Genomic DNA, 17,345 nt, shown 5'->3' with positions numbered 1-17,345 from the left:
ACTGCTGCACCAACGCGTAGTGGGAGGCGAAGGTGTGGACCGAAGACCAGGTGGCCGCTCTGCAGATGTCCTGGATGGGGACATGGCTCAGGAAGGCGGCTGACGAGGCGTGCGCCCTCGTCGAATGAGCGGTGAGTCGACATGGTGTCACGTGAGCCAGCTCGTAGCATGACCTGATGCATTGAGTCACCCAGGAGGAAATGCGCTGGGTAGAGACCGGCTCGCCTTTCATGCGATCAGCGACTGCGATGAAGAGTTGGGTGGAACGCCGAAAGGACCTTGTCCGGTCGATGTAAAACGCCAGCGCCCGACGGACGTCGAGAGTGTGGAGCTGTTGCTCTCGGGGCGAAGCATGGGGCTTCGGGAAGAAAACCGGGAGAAAGACGTCCTGATTAAGGTGGAAGGCCGAGACCACCTTTGGTAGGAAGGCCGGGTGAGGACGAAGCTGCACCTTATCAGCGTGAAAAACGGTGTAGGGGGGGCCCACCGTCAACGCTCGGAGCTCCGAGACTCTCCTCGCCGATGTTATGGCAACCAGGAATGCCGTTTTATAGGAGAGGTAGAGGAGAGAACACGTGGCCATAGGCTCGAATGGTGGACACATGAGCCTGGCCAGGACGAGGTTCAAGTCCCATGTAGGGGCAGGGCGACGTACTGGCGGGTACAAGCGGTCGAGGCCCTTCAGGAAGCGGGAGACCATCGGATTGGAAAAGATGGTTCGACCCTCGACCGACGGACGAAAGGCGGACAGCGATGCGAGGTGGACCCGCAAGGAGGAAACCGCCAGACCCTGTTCCTTAAGGTACCATAGGTAATCTAGGATGGTAGGGACAGGTACCACGAATGGGTTGAGCCCTTGCTGGTCACACCAGAGCGCGAACCTCTTCCATTTTGCCATGTAGGTGGTACGAGTGGAAGGCTTTCTGCTCTCAAGCAGGACTTGCTGCACCGCCGCCGAACAGCCCCTCTCTGCGTGGGTCAACCACGCAGGTACCAGGCTGTAAGATGGAGGGACTGCAGGTTCGGATGGTGGAGTTTGCCGAAGTCCTGCGTGATGAGGTCCGGCCACAACGGGAGGGTGATGGGCTCCCGAACGGAGAGCTCGAGCAGCAGGGTGTACCAATGCTGCCTCGGCCAGGCTGGAGCCACGAGTACCATGGTGGCTCGGTCCCTCCGAAGCTTCTGGAGCACTCTGTGCACGAGTGGAAACGGAGGGAAGGCATAGAGGAGGTGAGTCTGCCACGGATACAGGAAAGCGTCCGACAGAGAGCCCGGCGAGTGCCCCCGGAACGAGCAGAACTGGAGACACTTCCTGTTCGCCTTGGAGGCGAAGAGGTCGACCCTGGAAACCCCCACCTCTGGAAGATCGTGTGAGCAACGTCGGGACGGAGGGACCACTCGTGGGAGAGAAACGACCTGCTGAGATGGTCGGCCAGCGTGTTCTGCACTCCCGGAAGAAAGGACGCTTCCAGGTGAATGGAGTGGGCCACACAGAATTCCCACAGGAGGATCGCTTCCCTGCAGAGGGGGGACGAGCGGGCTCCGCCCTGCTTGTTCACGTAGAACATTGCTGTTGTGTTGTCCGTGAATACTGTCACACAGCGGCCTTGCAGGTTGGTCCGAAAGGTGTGACACGCAAAACGGATTGCTCGGAGCTCGCGGACATTGATGTGGAGTGTGAGCTCGCTTGCTGACCAGAGGCCTTGAGTGTGGAGGTCTCCCAGGTGAGCCCCCCATCCGAGCGCAGAGGCGTCCGTGGTCAACGTTGCCGATGGCCGAGGAGGGTGGAACGGGACTCCGGCGCACACGACCTCCGGGTCGAGCCACCAGCGGAGGGAGTCGAGAGCCGTCCTGTTGACTGTGACCACCATGTCGATGGCGTCGCGATGCGGGCAGTACACCGTCGCGAGCCAGGACTGAAACGGACGAAGGTGAAGTCGTGCGTACGCGGTGACGTATGTACACGATGCCATGTGGCCCAGGAGGCGGAGGCATGACCGCACCGTCGTAGTCGGGAAATTGACGAGGTCTCGGATGATGGAGACCATCGTCTGGTGTCGAGCGCGAGGGAGACAGGCTCTGGCCATCGTGGAGTCGAGGACCGCCCCAATGAATTCGACTCGCTGCGTCGGAATCAAAGTTGACTTCTCGGTGTTGACAAGAAGACCGAGGCGCCGAAAGAGAGCCAGGACCTCTATTATCTGACTCTCCACGAGCTGCCTGGACAGACCGCGAATGAGCCAGTCGTCCAGGTACGGGTACACGTGAATTTGGTTCCGTCTCAGTGCTGCGGCGACGACCGCCATGCATTTGGTGAATACTCTGGGGGCGGTCGAAAGGCCGAATGGCAACACGGCGAATTGGTAGTGGGCGTCGTTGGCCACAAACCGAAGGTAGCGCCGATGAGGGGGGTAGATAGCGACATGGAAGTAGGCATCCTTCATGTCGAGGGCCGCAAACCAGTCTCCCGGATCCAGGGAGGGAATGATGGTCCCCAAGGTGACCATGCGGAACTTGGGCTTGAGTAGGTATCTGTTCAGCCCGCGAAGGTCCAGGATAGGACGTAGCCCGCCTTTTGCCTTGGGGATGAGGAAATACCTGGAGTAAAATCCCCTGCCCCGCCTGGAGGGAGGCACCTCCTCTATGGCACCCACGCTCAACAGAGTCTGGACCTCTTGTAGGAGGACTTGCTCGTGAGAGGGGTCCCTGAAGAGGGACAGGGAAGGTGGGTGGGAAGGAGGGGGCGAAACAAACTGAAGACGGTATCCCGAGTGGACCGTGCTGAGCACCCAGCTGTCCGACGTTACTCGGGACCACTCCAAGAAAAAACGGGAGAGGCGGTTGTGAAATAAACGAGGAGGATCCGTAGGGGAGAGTGATGTGCAGCCCTCGTGCGTCCCATCAAAAGGGTTGCTTCGCCGCCTGTGGGGCTTTGGAAGCGGCCTGGCCCCGGTTTCGGTGGTTGCCCGACGGGCGACGGCGATTTTGGGCCGGTCGCCGAGCCGGGTAGGGCCGGTACCGCGACTGATAGCGGGAGGGCTGCGGGCGGAAAGGTCTACGTTGCGTAACCGGCGTATGCATCCCGAGTGTGCGGATCGCCACCCGGCCGTCCTTGAGCGACTGGATCCGCGAATCCGTCTTCTCCGAAAACAACCCCTTGGTGTCAAAGGGCAAATCCTGGAAAGTAAACTGGACCTCTGGAGGCAGGGTGGAAGATTGGAGCCAGGCGATGCGCCGCATCGTGACCCCTGTTGCTAAGGTCCGTGCCCCTGAGTCCGCCGCGTCGAGGCCGGCTGTAATGGAGGAGCGAGAGGACCGCCTCCCTTCCTCCAACATTGTGGTGAAGTCCTGGCGGGATGTTGACGGCAGGAGGTCAGTGAACTTGGCCAGGGACGTGAGTATGTCGAACACGTATCTGGCCAGGAGGACCTGTTGGTTACCGATCCTCATCTGCAGGCCCCCTGCCGAATAGACCTTTCGGCCGAGAAGGTCCATCCGTCGTGCCTCTTTCGCCTTTGGGGCAGCGGCCGGCTGGCCGTTACGCTCCCTATCGTTAACTGACTGTACCACCAGGGAGTCCGGAGTTGGATGCACGTACAAGTACTCATAGCCCGAGGGAGGGACTGAGTACTTCCTTTCCACTCCCCTGGCTGTGGGAGGCACGGAAGCGGGCGTTTGCCAAATGGTGGTGGCGTTCCGTTGGACCGTGCGCACAAAAGGTAACGCAACCCGGAGTGGCACGTCTGACCCCACCACGTTTGTGATGGGGTCCTCGTCCTCTTTTACCTCCTCTATAGGGAGGTCCATAGCCGTCGCCACACGGCGGAGTAAGTCTTGATGCGCCTTCGCATCAACGGGGGGCGGCTCTCTTGATGCCGCGCCGGCCACTGCCTCATCGGGAGAGGATGAGGAGGATAACTCCTGAACGACCTCAGCCGAAGAGGGGTCCACTGCGTGGTGGGCTGGGGGTTCGGAGGGGCACTCTGGCACCACCGGAATGGCTGGCGGTGGGGATGGCGGTGGCCGAGATATAGACGCCTCTGGGACTCTGCGGTGGGCCCCTGGAGGCCTCGGCGGAGCAGGCATAGCGTCCGACTCATATTGCGCCCATGGGACCCAAAAACCCCACTGCTGGGCCCCGCTAGGCTGGGCTGGTGGCGTTGGAGGCGGGAGCCCATAGGCTTCTGCGCCGGAGGCGACCGACTCAGGGCGGGAAGGCCAGGGAGGTGCCAAAGAGGGTCCAGGGCACACCGCCGGGGGATGCTCTTCCCCTCGGCGCTGGGAAGGCGACCTCGCTCGACGGTCTTCACGGTGCCGGGAGCTCGACCGGTGCCGGGGGCTGGTCCGGTGCCGGGAGCTCGACCGGGAGTAAGATCTCCGATGCCGAGACCGACCATGGTCACCGCGGCGCCGGGAGCTCGACCGGTGTCGGGAGCTCGACCGAGAGCGCGAATCGCGACGTCTGGAGCGTCCGCGGGAGTCGCGGCGCTGGGAACGGTGCCGGGACTGAGACCGGCGGTGCCTAGTTGGTGGCGACCTCGATCTGGTGCGACGTCGGGAGTGCGATCGGTACCGCGAAGAGGAGCGGTACCGGGACTTCGACCGACGAGGAGACTGCGATCGGTGCCGCGATGGGGTGCGGTGCCGGGAACGCGATTGGCGGGACGGCAAGCTGTCGACGGTGCGGGAGCGAGACCGGGACCGTGACCAACGTCCACGCCTTGATTCCATGGAGGGTGGCCGGACCATTGCTGCCGGTTTTCCTCTGGAGACGACAGCCCGCGCCGGCGGTGCCGGGGGCCGGAGGCCTGGAGCCTCTATGAGCTGTATCAGCTCTCGCGCAGAGGCGAACGTCTCCAGCGTCGACGGCCGCCGAGGCTCGACCACGGACGGCACCGGGGAGCAAGGCGGCGCCGGACTCGACGGCCCTTGCGGCGCCGGAGTCACAGGTGCAATGCACTGTTTGTGCAGAGGCACCACAGGGGCTGCAGGCTGCGGAGTCGCTTTGGCGGAGTCCTGCACGCGAGCCTGAGCCAAAGCCTTCGCCAGCCTTTGTTTCCTGGCGAGAGCGAGCGGTGCCGAGTCTTCGCAGCCGCTTTCTTCGCCGTCGGTGCCGCAGTCGGTGCCGGCGGTGTGTCCTGCACGGAAGGAGGCCGCGGAGGCGGCGCGGGCGGTGCCGGTGGTTGGAGGGACTCTTCCATGAGGATCTGTTTCAAGCGGCTATCTCGATCCTTGCGGGTCCGCGGCTTGAATTTCAAACAGATCTGGCACTTGTCAGTTCGGTGCCCTTCGCCTAAGCAGCGGAGACACGCGTCGTGCGGGTCTCCTACGGGCATCGGTTTCTGGCACCCCGTGCAGGGCTTAAAGCCCGGCGCTTTGGGCATGAGCCCGCACCGGCTAAGGCAAAAAAAGGGGGAACCCCCCCTTTTTTAGCCTATCTAACTAACACTAACTATGCTAACTTAACCACTATAACTAACTATGTACAACAAAGAACTAGAGAAAGCTAGGGACGTGAAGGGCTATCAAGCACTCCACAGTTCCAACTGCCGTCACAGGCGGTAAGAAGGAACCGAGGAGCGGACGGGCCGGCTGGGGTATATATTTAGCGCCATGGCGGCGCCACTCCAGGGGGCGCCAGCCGGCCCACCGGGGTTGCTAGGGAAAAAGTTCCGGAGAAGCCGTGCACGCGCGGCGCGCACACCTATCTGGAATGCATTGGAGCAATCACTCGAAGAAGAACAGCTACTAACAGGGATTTTATAGCTAACTGGCTGGCTGGGTATCCATAAGAGAGAGCAATCCCCCACTTCATTTATCACAACCCCTCTTAGGATTTTAGATGGGGAAAGTACACCACAATGTTGTTTTTTTTCTTTCATCCCAGTTCCAGCAGTCACAATAAGAGTCCTGAACAAAGCCTGAGCTTGTGAGCATATGAAGCATATGTATTGAAGCTACACTTTCTGACATGTTTAACCATGGTGGCTGAAAGCAACAGAAACTAGAAAAGTACTTTAATTCTATGCATTAATATAAGGACTTAGTAGTGGGGGGGAAAGGATGAAGAAAACTTTCCTCATAAATTAGAATTTAAAAAACAAAACACAAGAAGAAGAATGTCTGGCCAGCAACCCTCAGATTGTCTGATTTTTCTTAAATAGCAGAATAAACAGGATTTGAGAGGAAAAGGTAGGTTGTGCACCCCTAACCCTCAATGTAGACTGTTATGACCCTCTTCTAAAGTACAGTGCATTCAATTGTTCCACAGATCATGTGATATACCATGCAAAATTTAAGAGTAGATGTGGGGAGGCAGTTTTATGAGAAAGAAACATGGTTTTATCTTAGCTCTAAAAGCATTCCACATACTCCTATGCTCTCAGTGCAGCATGCTGTGAGATATCACCAGCAAAGCACATAAGGGGATGTCACATCAAGGAGGAGCCACACAGATTTAAAACAATAACATTTAAGAATTTGGTTTACATTTTATTTTACTGAACCTAAAAATAAAACACAAAGCTGCATGCTTTTATAGTTCCTTGTTAAAAGTTATAAAATTTTTTTATCTTTACCTTCAAAAGACGCATAACTCTAATAAGGCGAATGATTCGGAATACCCTGACAGTCTTAATCATATGATATGTTGGGTGAAGTGGCTTAAAGATATTAATAATCATGATATCTATGAGTCCAACTATTATGATTACTAGATCAAACTGATTCCAATGATGAAAGATGTAAGCCTTCCCCATGGCTAAAGCCTGTTATTAAAAAGAAACAAAGTATTTATTTAGATTCATTACATCATTTACATTATAAAACAAGAGAATATATTAAGCTTTTACTCAAATCTGAAAACAATTATAATGCATCCTTTAACACTACCCAGGCTTGACAAATCCACTCATCCATCTATTAACAGTGCATAAAATTCCCCATAGATCTTACCAACCAATTTATGCAGAATTAAAACCTTTAACTAAAAAACAAACAACATATTTCTAGCCCTTCTGGTCTCAAAGGTAACCTTTGACGTATTACCTTTCTGCAACTGCAGGGAGGCAGATTGAAACAGATATGTAAACTGTTTAAGACTTAAATTCTGGCTCCAGAACACAGCAGGAGCAGCTGAGTTATTCATGGGCCAGTCACTTCAGAGATGAATATTGGGGGGAAGAACTCCTTCCCCCTACCTAGGACACTATCTCTTTCTAGCACAATGAATATTTATATAAATAATTAAAGTGGAACAGCTCCAATAGGAAAGAGTGACAGACTGACTGTATCCCACAGGATAAGGCATTCACTCAGGATGTGGGAGATCTGCGTTCACATCCCTCCTCCAAATCAGGCAGAACAAGGACTTGAATTTGGTTCTGCCATGTCTCCTGCACCCTAGAGTGGCGCCATAGCCAAAGGACTATTGGTTATTCTGGGGTATCTTTCTCTGATTTTTTTGTGAAAAATATCAAAAGGTCTCAGGGTCATCCTGATGTGGAAGGGAAATTTTTCAAAATCTCAAATTTTTTCATGGAAATACGAAAGCTGTTTCCCACTTAGCTCTACTTTCAAGACATGATTAGAAGGTCAGAAAAAATCTCAAGACTTTCCAATTTACCATGTTCCATTCCATTTTTTCAACGGATAATTATTTTATTGAAAATATGAAGTTTATTCTCTTGTAACTGGAGTTCTTCAAGATGGACTCTACACATTCCCACTCTTGGGATATGTCAATGGTACAGCTCTGACATTGGAACGTTTAATCATAGCAGTGCCCATTTGAGCTGTCTTGCACGAGTTCCTGGTCTCCCCCAGTCTCAGTGTCGCTAAATATTCTGAGGGCAACGCTATCAAAAAGAGGGCTTTGGTGACCCCAGTCACCAGTGGTGGCATCTGTCCATTGGGAGCCTCTTGTAAAACTCAATTTTGGTACCCTACTTGTGTGGAGAGTGCCATTTTGCTCTACAGTATGGTGTCCTCCACACAGCATGACCTCCCATGCACTGTACATAGAGCAAAATGGCATCCTCCACACAGGTAGGGGCTTCAGATCCTTCTGTACTGAAGGATTTGATACCACTCCAGGAGTGGAGGGCAGTGCCTTATGAAGAGTTTTAGATTGTTTTTGCCCTCCAAGACATTGTAGGCTGATACAGTCTGATTTTACTTACAGATTGTTTAATGGATTCGAATCCAGAGAGTTTACTGCCAGGACCTCCTGGGGCAGTGAGGCTTGGAGTTTGCTTAAGTATTCATTATAAAATCTTGGGGTGAAGGTGCTGCAGATTAGGAAGGCGAGGGATTAGGTGAGGAAAAATGCCCTTCTCCCAGGCAAGCCTCCTCTAAGATTTAAAATGGAGAATACAGCAGGACAACAGGCCTATATTTTGAATCCTGGCCTTTTCCCCTTTGGATCTACACCACAGGATCCAAGTGCCAATACTGTTGCCCAGGAACCCCAAAACTAATAGAAAACAAACAATAACTCTTAAAAAATAAAAACAAATAAAGAAAACCAGCCACAGTGGGAAGGAACTGATGTGTCTTAAGTGCCACACCCCTTCTATAACCTGGTTCTGAGAATGCTCAAGAACAACATGGGGCATGAGAAAAACTGGTTACCCACCTTTCGTAACTGTTGTTCAAGATGTGCTGCTCATGTCAATTCCAATCTAGGTATGCACACGCCCACGTGCGCAGCCGTCTGAGATTTTGGCCTTAGCAATACTAGTAGGGCTGGCTTGGCGCCCTCTGGAGTTCCACGCTCATGCTGTGGTATATCAGGCACCGCCGGCCCTACACTCTCTCAGTACCATCTTGCCAACAACTCTGACAGAGGGGCAGGAGGGCAGGTAATGGAATGGACATCTCCAAGAACAACAGTTATGAAAGGCAGGTAACTGTTTTTCTTCTTCGAGTACTTGCTCATGTCAATTCCATTCTAGGTGACTCACAAGCACAATCAGCAGATGTGGACTCAGAGTTCACAGTCTTGCTGCTTGCAGCACTGCTCTGCCAAAGCCAGTATTATTTCAAGACTGCTGGGTCAGTGTGTAGTGCAACGCGAATGTGTGGCTGGATGACCAGGTGGCACCCCAAGAGATCTCTTGGATCAGCACATGCGCCAGGAAGGCTGCTGCTGATGCCTGCACCCTAGACAAATGAGCTGTCACGATATCCAGCAGGAGCACCTTTGCCAGCTCATAGCAGTAGCAGTTGCAGGCCATGGTCCAAGATGAGATTCTCTGGGCTGACACTGGGCAACCTTTCATCCTGTCAGTGACAGCAATGAACAACTGCATTGACTTATGGAACTGCTTTGTTCTATCAATGTAGAAGGCCAGCACCTGTCTGACAGCCAGGGTATGCAGCCTGCATTCCTCATCCATTGTATTAGGTTTTGGACAAAGGACTGGTAAGTAAATGTCTTGACCAGTGTGGAACTAAGAGACGACCTTGGGCAGAAAAGCTGGGTATGGACACAGATGGACCTTGTCCTTATAGAAGACTGTACAAGGCGACTCGGACATGAGCGCCCTATCTCAGACACCCTACAGGCCAAAGTTATAGCAACCAAGAAGGAGACCTTCCAAGAGAGAAGCAGGAGGGGGCAGGAAGCCAAGGGTTCAAAGGGGGGGACCCATGAGCCTCGACAGCACAAGATTCAGGTCCCAAGGGAGGACAGCGTCCTGGAGATGTGGGTTAAGGTGCTCCAAACTTTTCAGGAACTGCACTGTCATGAGATGGGCGAAGACCAATCGGCCTTGAAATGGAGGGTGGAATGCTGAAATGGCTGACTGGTATACCTTGATCGAAGATAGCGACATGCCCTGGAGCTTAAGATGCAGTAAATAGTCCAGGATGTCCTGCAGCGAGGCCTCTTCCACACAAATGTATCGGTCTGAGGCCCAACACATGAACCACTTTCACTTTGCCACATAGATAGCCCTGGTGGAAGGTTTCCTGCTGCCCAGCAGTACCTGTTGGACACCAGCGGAGCACTCCCGTTCATCCATATTTAGCCACACAGCAGCCAAGCTGTCAAGTGCAGTGACGCCAGGTTCTGGTGCAGTAGATTACCGTGGTTCTGGGACAGCAGATCCATCCAGAGAGGTAGCTGCAATGGAGTGACTGCTGAAAGATTCAGCAGCATGCCAAACCAGTGTCGACAAGGCCACACTGGGCAGTGTTCCCTCTAATTTTTCCTTCACATGTGCAGAATGAATTTTGTTATGTGAACCAATATGGAGTGATGTGTGACACATCACCTTCATATTGGTGCACATAAGAAAATGTATGTGGTGAGGGTGGGGCCAAGGGGTTCGGAGTGTGGGAGGGGGCTCAGGGCTGGGGCAGAGGGTGCAGGGGTTTGATGGCTCCGGCTGGGGGTGTGTGCTCTTGGGTGGGGTCAGGGATGAGGCGCTCAGGGCTGGGGCAGAGGGTTGGGGTGCATAGGGTGAAGGCTCCAGCAGTGGGTGTGTGCTCTGGGGGGGGGGATCCAGGGAAGGAATGATAGAGACCAGGGAGATCATGCCGAATTTCAACTTCTTGAGAGACTTGTTGAGGCCACGCAAGTCCAGGATGGGTCTGAGGCCCCCTTTTGCCTTTGGGATTAGGAAGTAGCAGGAGTAGACTCCTCTTCCATGTCCCAAGGAACCTCCTCCATAGCCCCCAAGCCCAGGAGCTTCTCGACCTCCTGAACGAAGAGTTGCTCATGAGAAGGGTCCCTGAAGAGGGACGGGAAAGTGGGGTGGGGTCAGGATGGAGGGGCAGCCTAGTGTTGCAGGGTATAGCCCCAAGCTACTATGTTCAGGACCCAGTGGTCTGCCGTAAGCCGCAACCAGGCTGAGCAGTAGAGAGAGGGGTGGCTGAGGAAAAGGTGGGTAGGATCCGGTTGACTGAGAGGGGCATCTCTCTCGGGTGCACCCTCAAAATGATCACTTCAGGCTCCCTGGGTGTTTGGCAGGTCCAGACTAGGCTGACGAGTAGGAAGAAAAAGGGTGACGATTACTAAAACCAGCATCCCTTCTCCTTGTAGATCACTGATGGGATCTTGCCAGGGTCTTGGCGACAGTGGTGGCTGAAAGGGCTTCCTGGCTGATTGCGGCATGTTCATGCCCAATGAGTGAAGGGTAGCCCCAGTGTCCTTCAACTCATGCAGCCTGGCATCTGTTTGATTGGAGAACAGACCAACTCTGTCAAAAGGGAAGTTCTGGAATGGGGCCTGCATCTCCTGGTAGATGTCTGCTGTTTGGAGCCAGGAGCTGCATCACATGACCACCACTGATGTGACCCATGCCATCTGCAGGGAACATCTGGCCGCCACAGTACCCTCCTCTATTAGGGTGCTAAACTCTTGGGCTAGACCTTGAGGGAGGGATTCCTGGAACTTCTTAAGATTGTCACAGAGATTAAAATTCTACCGGCTCAGCAGGGCCTGATGGTTCATCATCCGGAATTGCAGGTTGGCAATCAAATAATTTTTTCTCCCAAATAAATTGAGTTTTTCAGCCTCTTTGCTTTTGGGAGTTGAGACGGTGGAAACCTGCTTGTCCTCGTTGGCTGCAGACACAACCAGCGAGCCCAGGGTGGGTGGGTATAAAGGTATTCAAAATCTTTGGCTGGCACAAAGTACTTTTTCTCAGCCCATTTCGAGGTGGGAGGGATGGAGGAGGGGGTCTGCCACAGGGTCCTGGCTATCTTGAGGACCCTGTCATGTACAGGCAGGGTGACCTGGACGGGCATAGAAACCAAGAGGACATTGAAGATGGTGTCCTCCCTGCTCTGCCATCTCCTGCACCTGAAGCCCAAAGTTGTCGGCCATGCGCCGGAAAAGGGCTTGAGGCTCCCTAAAGCCATCTGTCAAGCTAGCTCTGGAAGGTCCTGCGACTGCCTCATCCAGGAATGACGAGGAAGACTGGACCACTGGTGGAGGTACCGAAGTCTCAACCACTGGTGGAGAAGGAGGCTTAGGGGTGGGCACAGGTTCCTCCGCGCTGACCTCAGAATAGGCTTTTGGTACCGGGCCCGGCACCGGTCGAGCCACCAACCGATGCTCTGATGCAGCCACCGAGGAGTACTGTGAAAGGGGCATCATCATCACTGGTATGCCCCACGTGCTCCAATACGGCCACTGCGTTGGCCACTGGCCGTGCTGCCAGGACGCAGTGTGTGAAGTAAAGGGGGAGGAGGTGGGGGGGGGGAGAAGAGGCGGGTCAAAGGAAAGGGGTGGAGTGGGTAGGCTGAGGATTGAGCTCCCCCGCCCCGGTGCTTGCAGAGTAGGAGAAGGTGCCCTGGAACCTAACTCCCCTATTTACATTAATTCTTATGGAGAAATTGGATTCACTTAACATCGTTTCACTTAAAGTCTCATTTTTCAAGAACATAACTACAACGTTAAATGAGGAGTTAATGTACTTAACTACTTAACACTACCAAATGAAAACTATGTACAAAGACCCTAAGGCATGAAATTCATAAAGGAGAAACTGCTAGCTCTTGCTAAGCAAGAAAGGTGCTCCAACTGACCATCATGGATGGTAAGAAGGAACTGAGAGGGCATAAGGCCGGAGGTGCATGATATACCAAAGCATGAGTGCAGAACTCCAGAGGGTGCCACAGGCGGCCCTATGGGTACTGCTAAGGCAAAAATCTCCGACGGCCACGCACATGGGTGCGCGCACACCTAGAATGGAATCGACATGAGCAAGCACTTGAAGAAGAACATAACTAATGGCACTGATATGAAATGTTCCATTATCAGAACTGCATCACCAGCTCATCCCAAAAGTGAGAACTTGCAGAGGCCACTTGAAGATTGTGCTGATACTGAAGCTCAATGTTCGGAAACTAGCAAATATAAGTTGGGATAAAAATTACTCCCCCTTTCTTTATCAGTAGGTCTCTTACAAACATGTGACTGTTGTCTCGGAGGAAGCAACTCAATACTTTCACGACTAAGCGATACAGAGTATATCTAAGCCGTCATACACAAAGCACAAGACATAATAGTGCAGCTCTATGCAAAAAGCAAGAATCATCCATTAACAAGTTAAGAAAAAAGTTAATGATTTTATACTGTGGTGTGGAAAAATTCATATTAATCTAAAGAAAACTTCATTAATATAATAGAAGAACATTTAAGAATTAATGTAATAGAAGAAGCCATTGACTTTTATAACAGAGAATCCCTTTTGTAAAATATCTGTAGGCATCTATAATTAAATAGAATTTTGCATTTCTAAGAAAAAACAAGAAGCATTACCATTCATGGGGAAAAAATATAATTCATAAGTACCTTTAATGATGCCTCCAGTATATACAAACTGATGAAATAGTAGTTACAGATTTTTAGTTGTTTAATATATGTTTCATCTAGATGTGTAAAATCTATTAGAATGGGAATTAAATTCAATAATGTTATAATGTAACTTGTGCACTCAAATTCATCCATAAATACTATATGGTGACACAGCTTCAGAATCTTGTTCCTGGAAAAAAAAGTTGAGAAAATAATTTTAGGAATTTTTTATTATGACATTAAATTTGTTTTGTCTAAAAACAGGTGAATATGGATTTTCTATATATTTCAGCAAGAAATTAATTGAAACAATAGTACACTAATTAGTTGATATTCTAGTAATAAGTATGTAATTTAACAATACAAAAATATATAGAGATATACCTATCTCAGAACTGGAAGGCACCCTGAAAGGTCATCAAGTACAGCCCCCTGCCTTCACTAGCAGGACCAAGTACTGATTTTGCCCCAGGTCCCTAAGTGGCCCCCCTCAAGGATTGAATTCACAACCCTGGATTTAGCAGGCCAATGCTCAAACCACTGAGCTATCCCTCCCCTCATTAATAATAGTTAATTGTAACTAATAATTACAATTTTTCTAAGTAACAGTTTATGTAAATTAAGCTATTATATACTAATGAAATATCTAAGGCACTGTTCACCCAAAAAAATGGTTATTTATCATGACAGTAATGTTTTTCGAGGTGCATTGTGCACATGTACATTCAGATATATGTGCTTCCAAAGCACTGGAGTCAGAAACTTTTACCAGCAGAACTGTTCGGCAGGTGCAGCTCTATGCACCAGCAAAGCAAGCACCTGCTTGGGGCAGCCCATTTGCAGGGGCGGCAGCTGGCAGGGATCGAGCTTGGGAGCTGAGAACCAACAGGGGGCTCTGGGAGCTGTAGTTCCTTGGTTAGCTCCCTTCCTATAGAACCAGCCCTGGAGCAGGGAAAGAACTACATTTCGGAGCATTCCCTTGGCCACTACCAACTGGAAAGGAAGGAGGGGGACCTCATGCAGCACCCCGCTGTGAGTGCTGTGAATGGTAGGGAGACCATATGTTAATATTAAAAAAACAGGACACTTCAGGGGGAGGGAAGCCCCACCCTGCCACCATCCACTCCCTCCGACTGCCCCCCACAGAAACCTCAACCCATCCAACTCCCGCCCCGCTCCCTGTCCCCTGATTGCCCCCTCCCGGGACCCCTGCCCCTAACTACCCCACAGGACCCCACCCCCTATCTAAGCGCCGCTGCTCCTTGTCCCCTGATTGCCCCCTCCCAGGACCCCTGCCCCTAACTACCACACAGGACCCCACCCCCTATCTAAGCGCCGCTGCTCCTTGTCCCCTGATTGCCCCCTCCCAGGACCCCTGCCCCTAACTGCCCCCCAGGACCCCACCCCATATCTAAGCCTCCCTTCTCCTTGTCCCCAACTGCCCCCTCCTGAGACCCCCCCAACTTCCCCCCAGGACCCCACTCCCTACCTGTCCCCTGACAAACCCCTGGGACTCCCATGCCTATCCAACCGCTGCCTGTCCCCTGACTGCCCCCCAGAACCTCCACCCCATCCAACCCCCCCCTGCTCCCTGTCCCTTGACTGCCCCCCTGGAACCTCCTACCCCTTCTCCAACCCCCAGCCCCCTTACTGTGCCACTCAGACCAGCGTGTCTGGCTCTGCGCAGCTCCAGACACACTGCTGCATACATGCTGCCTTGCTCCCCCGCAGAGCCCACAGCCACCCCACACACACACACCCAGCACCTGCCTTCCAGATTTGAACACCTCAAAATTCAGGAGTGCTCAAACAAGGTTTGGGCAGCTGTTACTTATTTCTCTCAAATCAAATATACTGATCCACTGTAACTTGCTGTAGAAAAAGTAGGATAAATATGAGCAAGAAATGCTTCCCAGTGGTTATTAGGACTGGAATTGCTATTTTCAACAGCCATTGCCTTTTTTTTGTTTGTTTGTTTAAAAGAAAGACAGTGATATTGCATTGGCAAATTCCCCATAGAAAGAAAGAGTGGAACAAAAGAATAATAAAGACACTTCAACTTTTCCTCATTTATGGAGGACAGTCTTATAATATGCATCCTGATATCCTCCAATCACACAAGCTGAAAATTGTTCCACTTTACTGCAGTTCTGTAACCATATGGGAACCAATCCTGTTTGTGTTCTGTGCACATCCAAAATTCCTGCTGAATGACCTGCCCTGGGAGTGAGTTACCAGTGACCCAGGGCTGCGGCGGAAGAAGGGTGCAGGTGGGCGGGGGGGAGAGCCCAAGGCTGGGGTGGCAGGAGGTGTGGGGGGGCACTGGTGGTGGGGGAAAGGGGGAAGCCCAGCACTGAGGCGGCAGGGGGTGTGGGTGGGGGGGAGCTCAGGGCTGGGGCAGCAGGGAGGTACGGGGGGGAGCCCAGGACTGGGATGGGGGGCAGCCAAAAATTTTTTTGCTTGGGGCGGCAAAAAAACAAGAGCAGGCCCTGCCGTTTGGACTGTGCATGTGCCCTTAATGTCCTTGTGCAAAGGGCATAAAGGGCTGAGCCACCCCAACTCCTCAGTTCCTTCACATTGCAAAATTACCATACTTCTGAAGTAGGGGGGAGTAGAGAGGGTCGTGAAATGCATATGTACACAATACATCTTGAGGAACAACAGTTACTGTACAGGTGAGTAATGTTTTTTTCCTCCTTCAAGAGATTATGCATATATACATTCTACTCCAGGTGACTCATCAGCAGTTCTCTTGTAATTGGTGGGATTTCTGAATTGAACAACAAAGTACCAACTTGCCAAAGTTTGCATCAGCACAAGAAGTCTGAGTGATGGAATAATGCTTAGAGAAAGTGTGTACAGATGACCACATCACAGAATGTTGTGTTGTACGAGTATACTCAGTGGTGAGCTGCAGCCGGTTCGCACCGGTTCACACGAACCGGTTGCTAAATTTAGAAGCCATTTTAGAACCGGTTGTCCCGCGTGGGAGAACTTGTTCTAAAAGGGCATTTAAATTTAACAAGAGCTCCCTGCTGCGGCCCAGCTTACCTCAGCTCTGCCTCCACCTCCTCCCACGAATGCTCCGCCCTGCTTCTCCTCCCCCCCTGCTTCCCGCGAATCAGCTCTTCGCGCGGGAAGCTTGGGAGGGCTGAGAAGCAACCAGGCTTCCCGCTGAGGCTCCGAAGAGGACGCTGAGGTAGGGGTAGAGGGAACGAGGAGGGCGGTGTGCCGGCCGCCTGGCTCCGGCCCCGCGTCCCTCCCTGCCCCGAGTCCCTATAAGGGAAGATTGAAAAAATTGGGTTTGTCTAGTCTGAAAAAAAAAGACAGAGAGGACATGATAACAGTTTTCAAGTATGTAAAAGGTTGTTACAAGGAGGAGGAAGAGAAACTGTTTTTCTTAACCTCTGAGGATAGGACAAGAAGCAATGGGCTTAAATTGCAGCAAGGGAGGTTTAGGTTGGACATTAGGAAAAAAATCCTAACTGTCAGGGTGGTTAAGCACTGGAATAAATTGCTTAGGGAGGTTGTGGAAAAGACGGTTACTCACCTTGCATCCGAAGAAGTGGGTATTCACCCACGAAAGCTCATGCTGCAAAACGTCAGTTAGTCTATAAGGTGCCACAGGATTCTTTGCTGCTTTTACAGATCCAGACTAACACGGCTACCCCTCTGATACCGTTGTAACTGTTGTTCTTCGAGATGTGTTGCTCATATCCATTCCAGTTAGGTGTGTGCGCGCCATGTACACGCTCGTCGGAAGATTTTTACCCTAGGAACACTCAGTGGGTAGGTTGGGCGCCCCCTGGAGTGGCGCCGCTATAGCGCCAGATATATACCCCTGCCGACCCATCCGCTCCTCAGTTCCTTCTTGCCGGCTACTCCGACAGTGGGGAAGGAGGGCGGGTCTGGAATGGATAAGCAACACATCTCGAAGAACAACAGTTACAACGGTGAGTAACGGTCTTTTCTTCTTCGAGTGATTGCTCATATGCATTCCAGTTAGGTGATTCCCAAGCCTTACCTAGGCGGTGGG

General features: G+C 52.1%; 2 protein-coding genes across 2 annotated transcripts in view; one reads left to right on the top strand and one right to left on the bottom strand.

Annotated features, from left to right (window-relative positions):
• Nucleotides 1-17,345, top strand: part of LOC123370220 (glycine N-acyltransferase-like protein 3) — a 327,798-nt gene that overhangs the window by 116,364 nt on the left and 194,089 nt on the right. The gene's annotated exons all lie outside the window — the stretch shown is intronic.
• The window catches only part of LOC123370218 (sodium/hydrogen exchanger 10-like), a 236,024-nt gene that overhangs the window by 89,962 nt on the left and 128,717 nt on the right, over nt 1-17,345 (bottom strand). The window contains exons 16-17 of the mRNA XM_045016557.1: nt 13,307-13,499; nt 6,579-6,767 (exon numbers count right to left, since the gene is read on the bottom strand). Of these exons, the coding sequence (XP_044872492.1) occupies nt 6,579-6,767; nt 13,307-13,499 (382 nt within the window). The remainder of the gene's footprint in view (nt 1-6,578; nt 6,768-13,306; nt 13,500-17,345) is intronic.

The sequence above is a fragment of the Mauremys mutica genome, chromosome 4 (genome assembly GCF_020497125.1).
Source record: "Mauremys mutica isolate MM-2020 ecotype Southern chromosome 4, ASM2049712v1, whole genome shotgun sequence".
NCBI classification, from domain to species: Eukaryota; Metazoa; Chordata; order Testudines; family Geoemydidae; genus Mauremys; species Mauremys mutica.
This window is presented reverse-complemented; position numbering and strand designations above follow the sequence as displayed.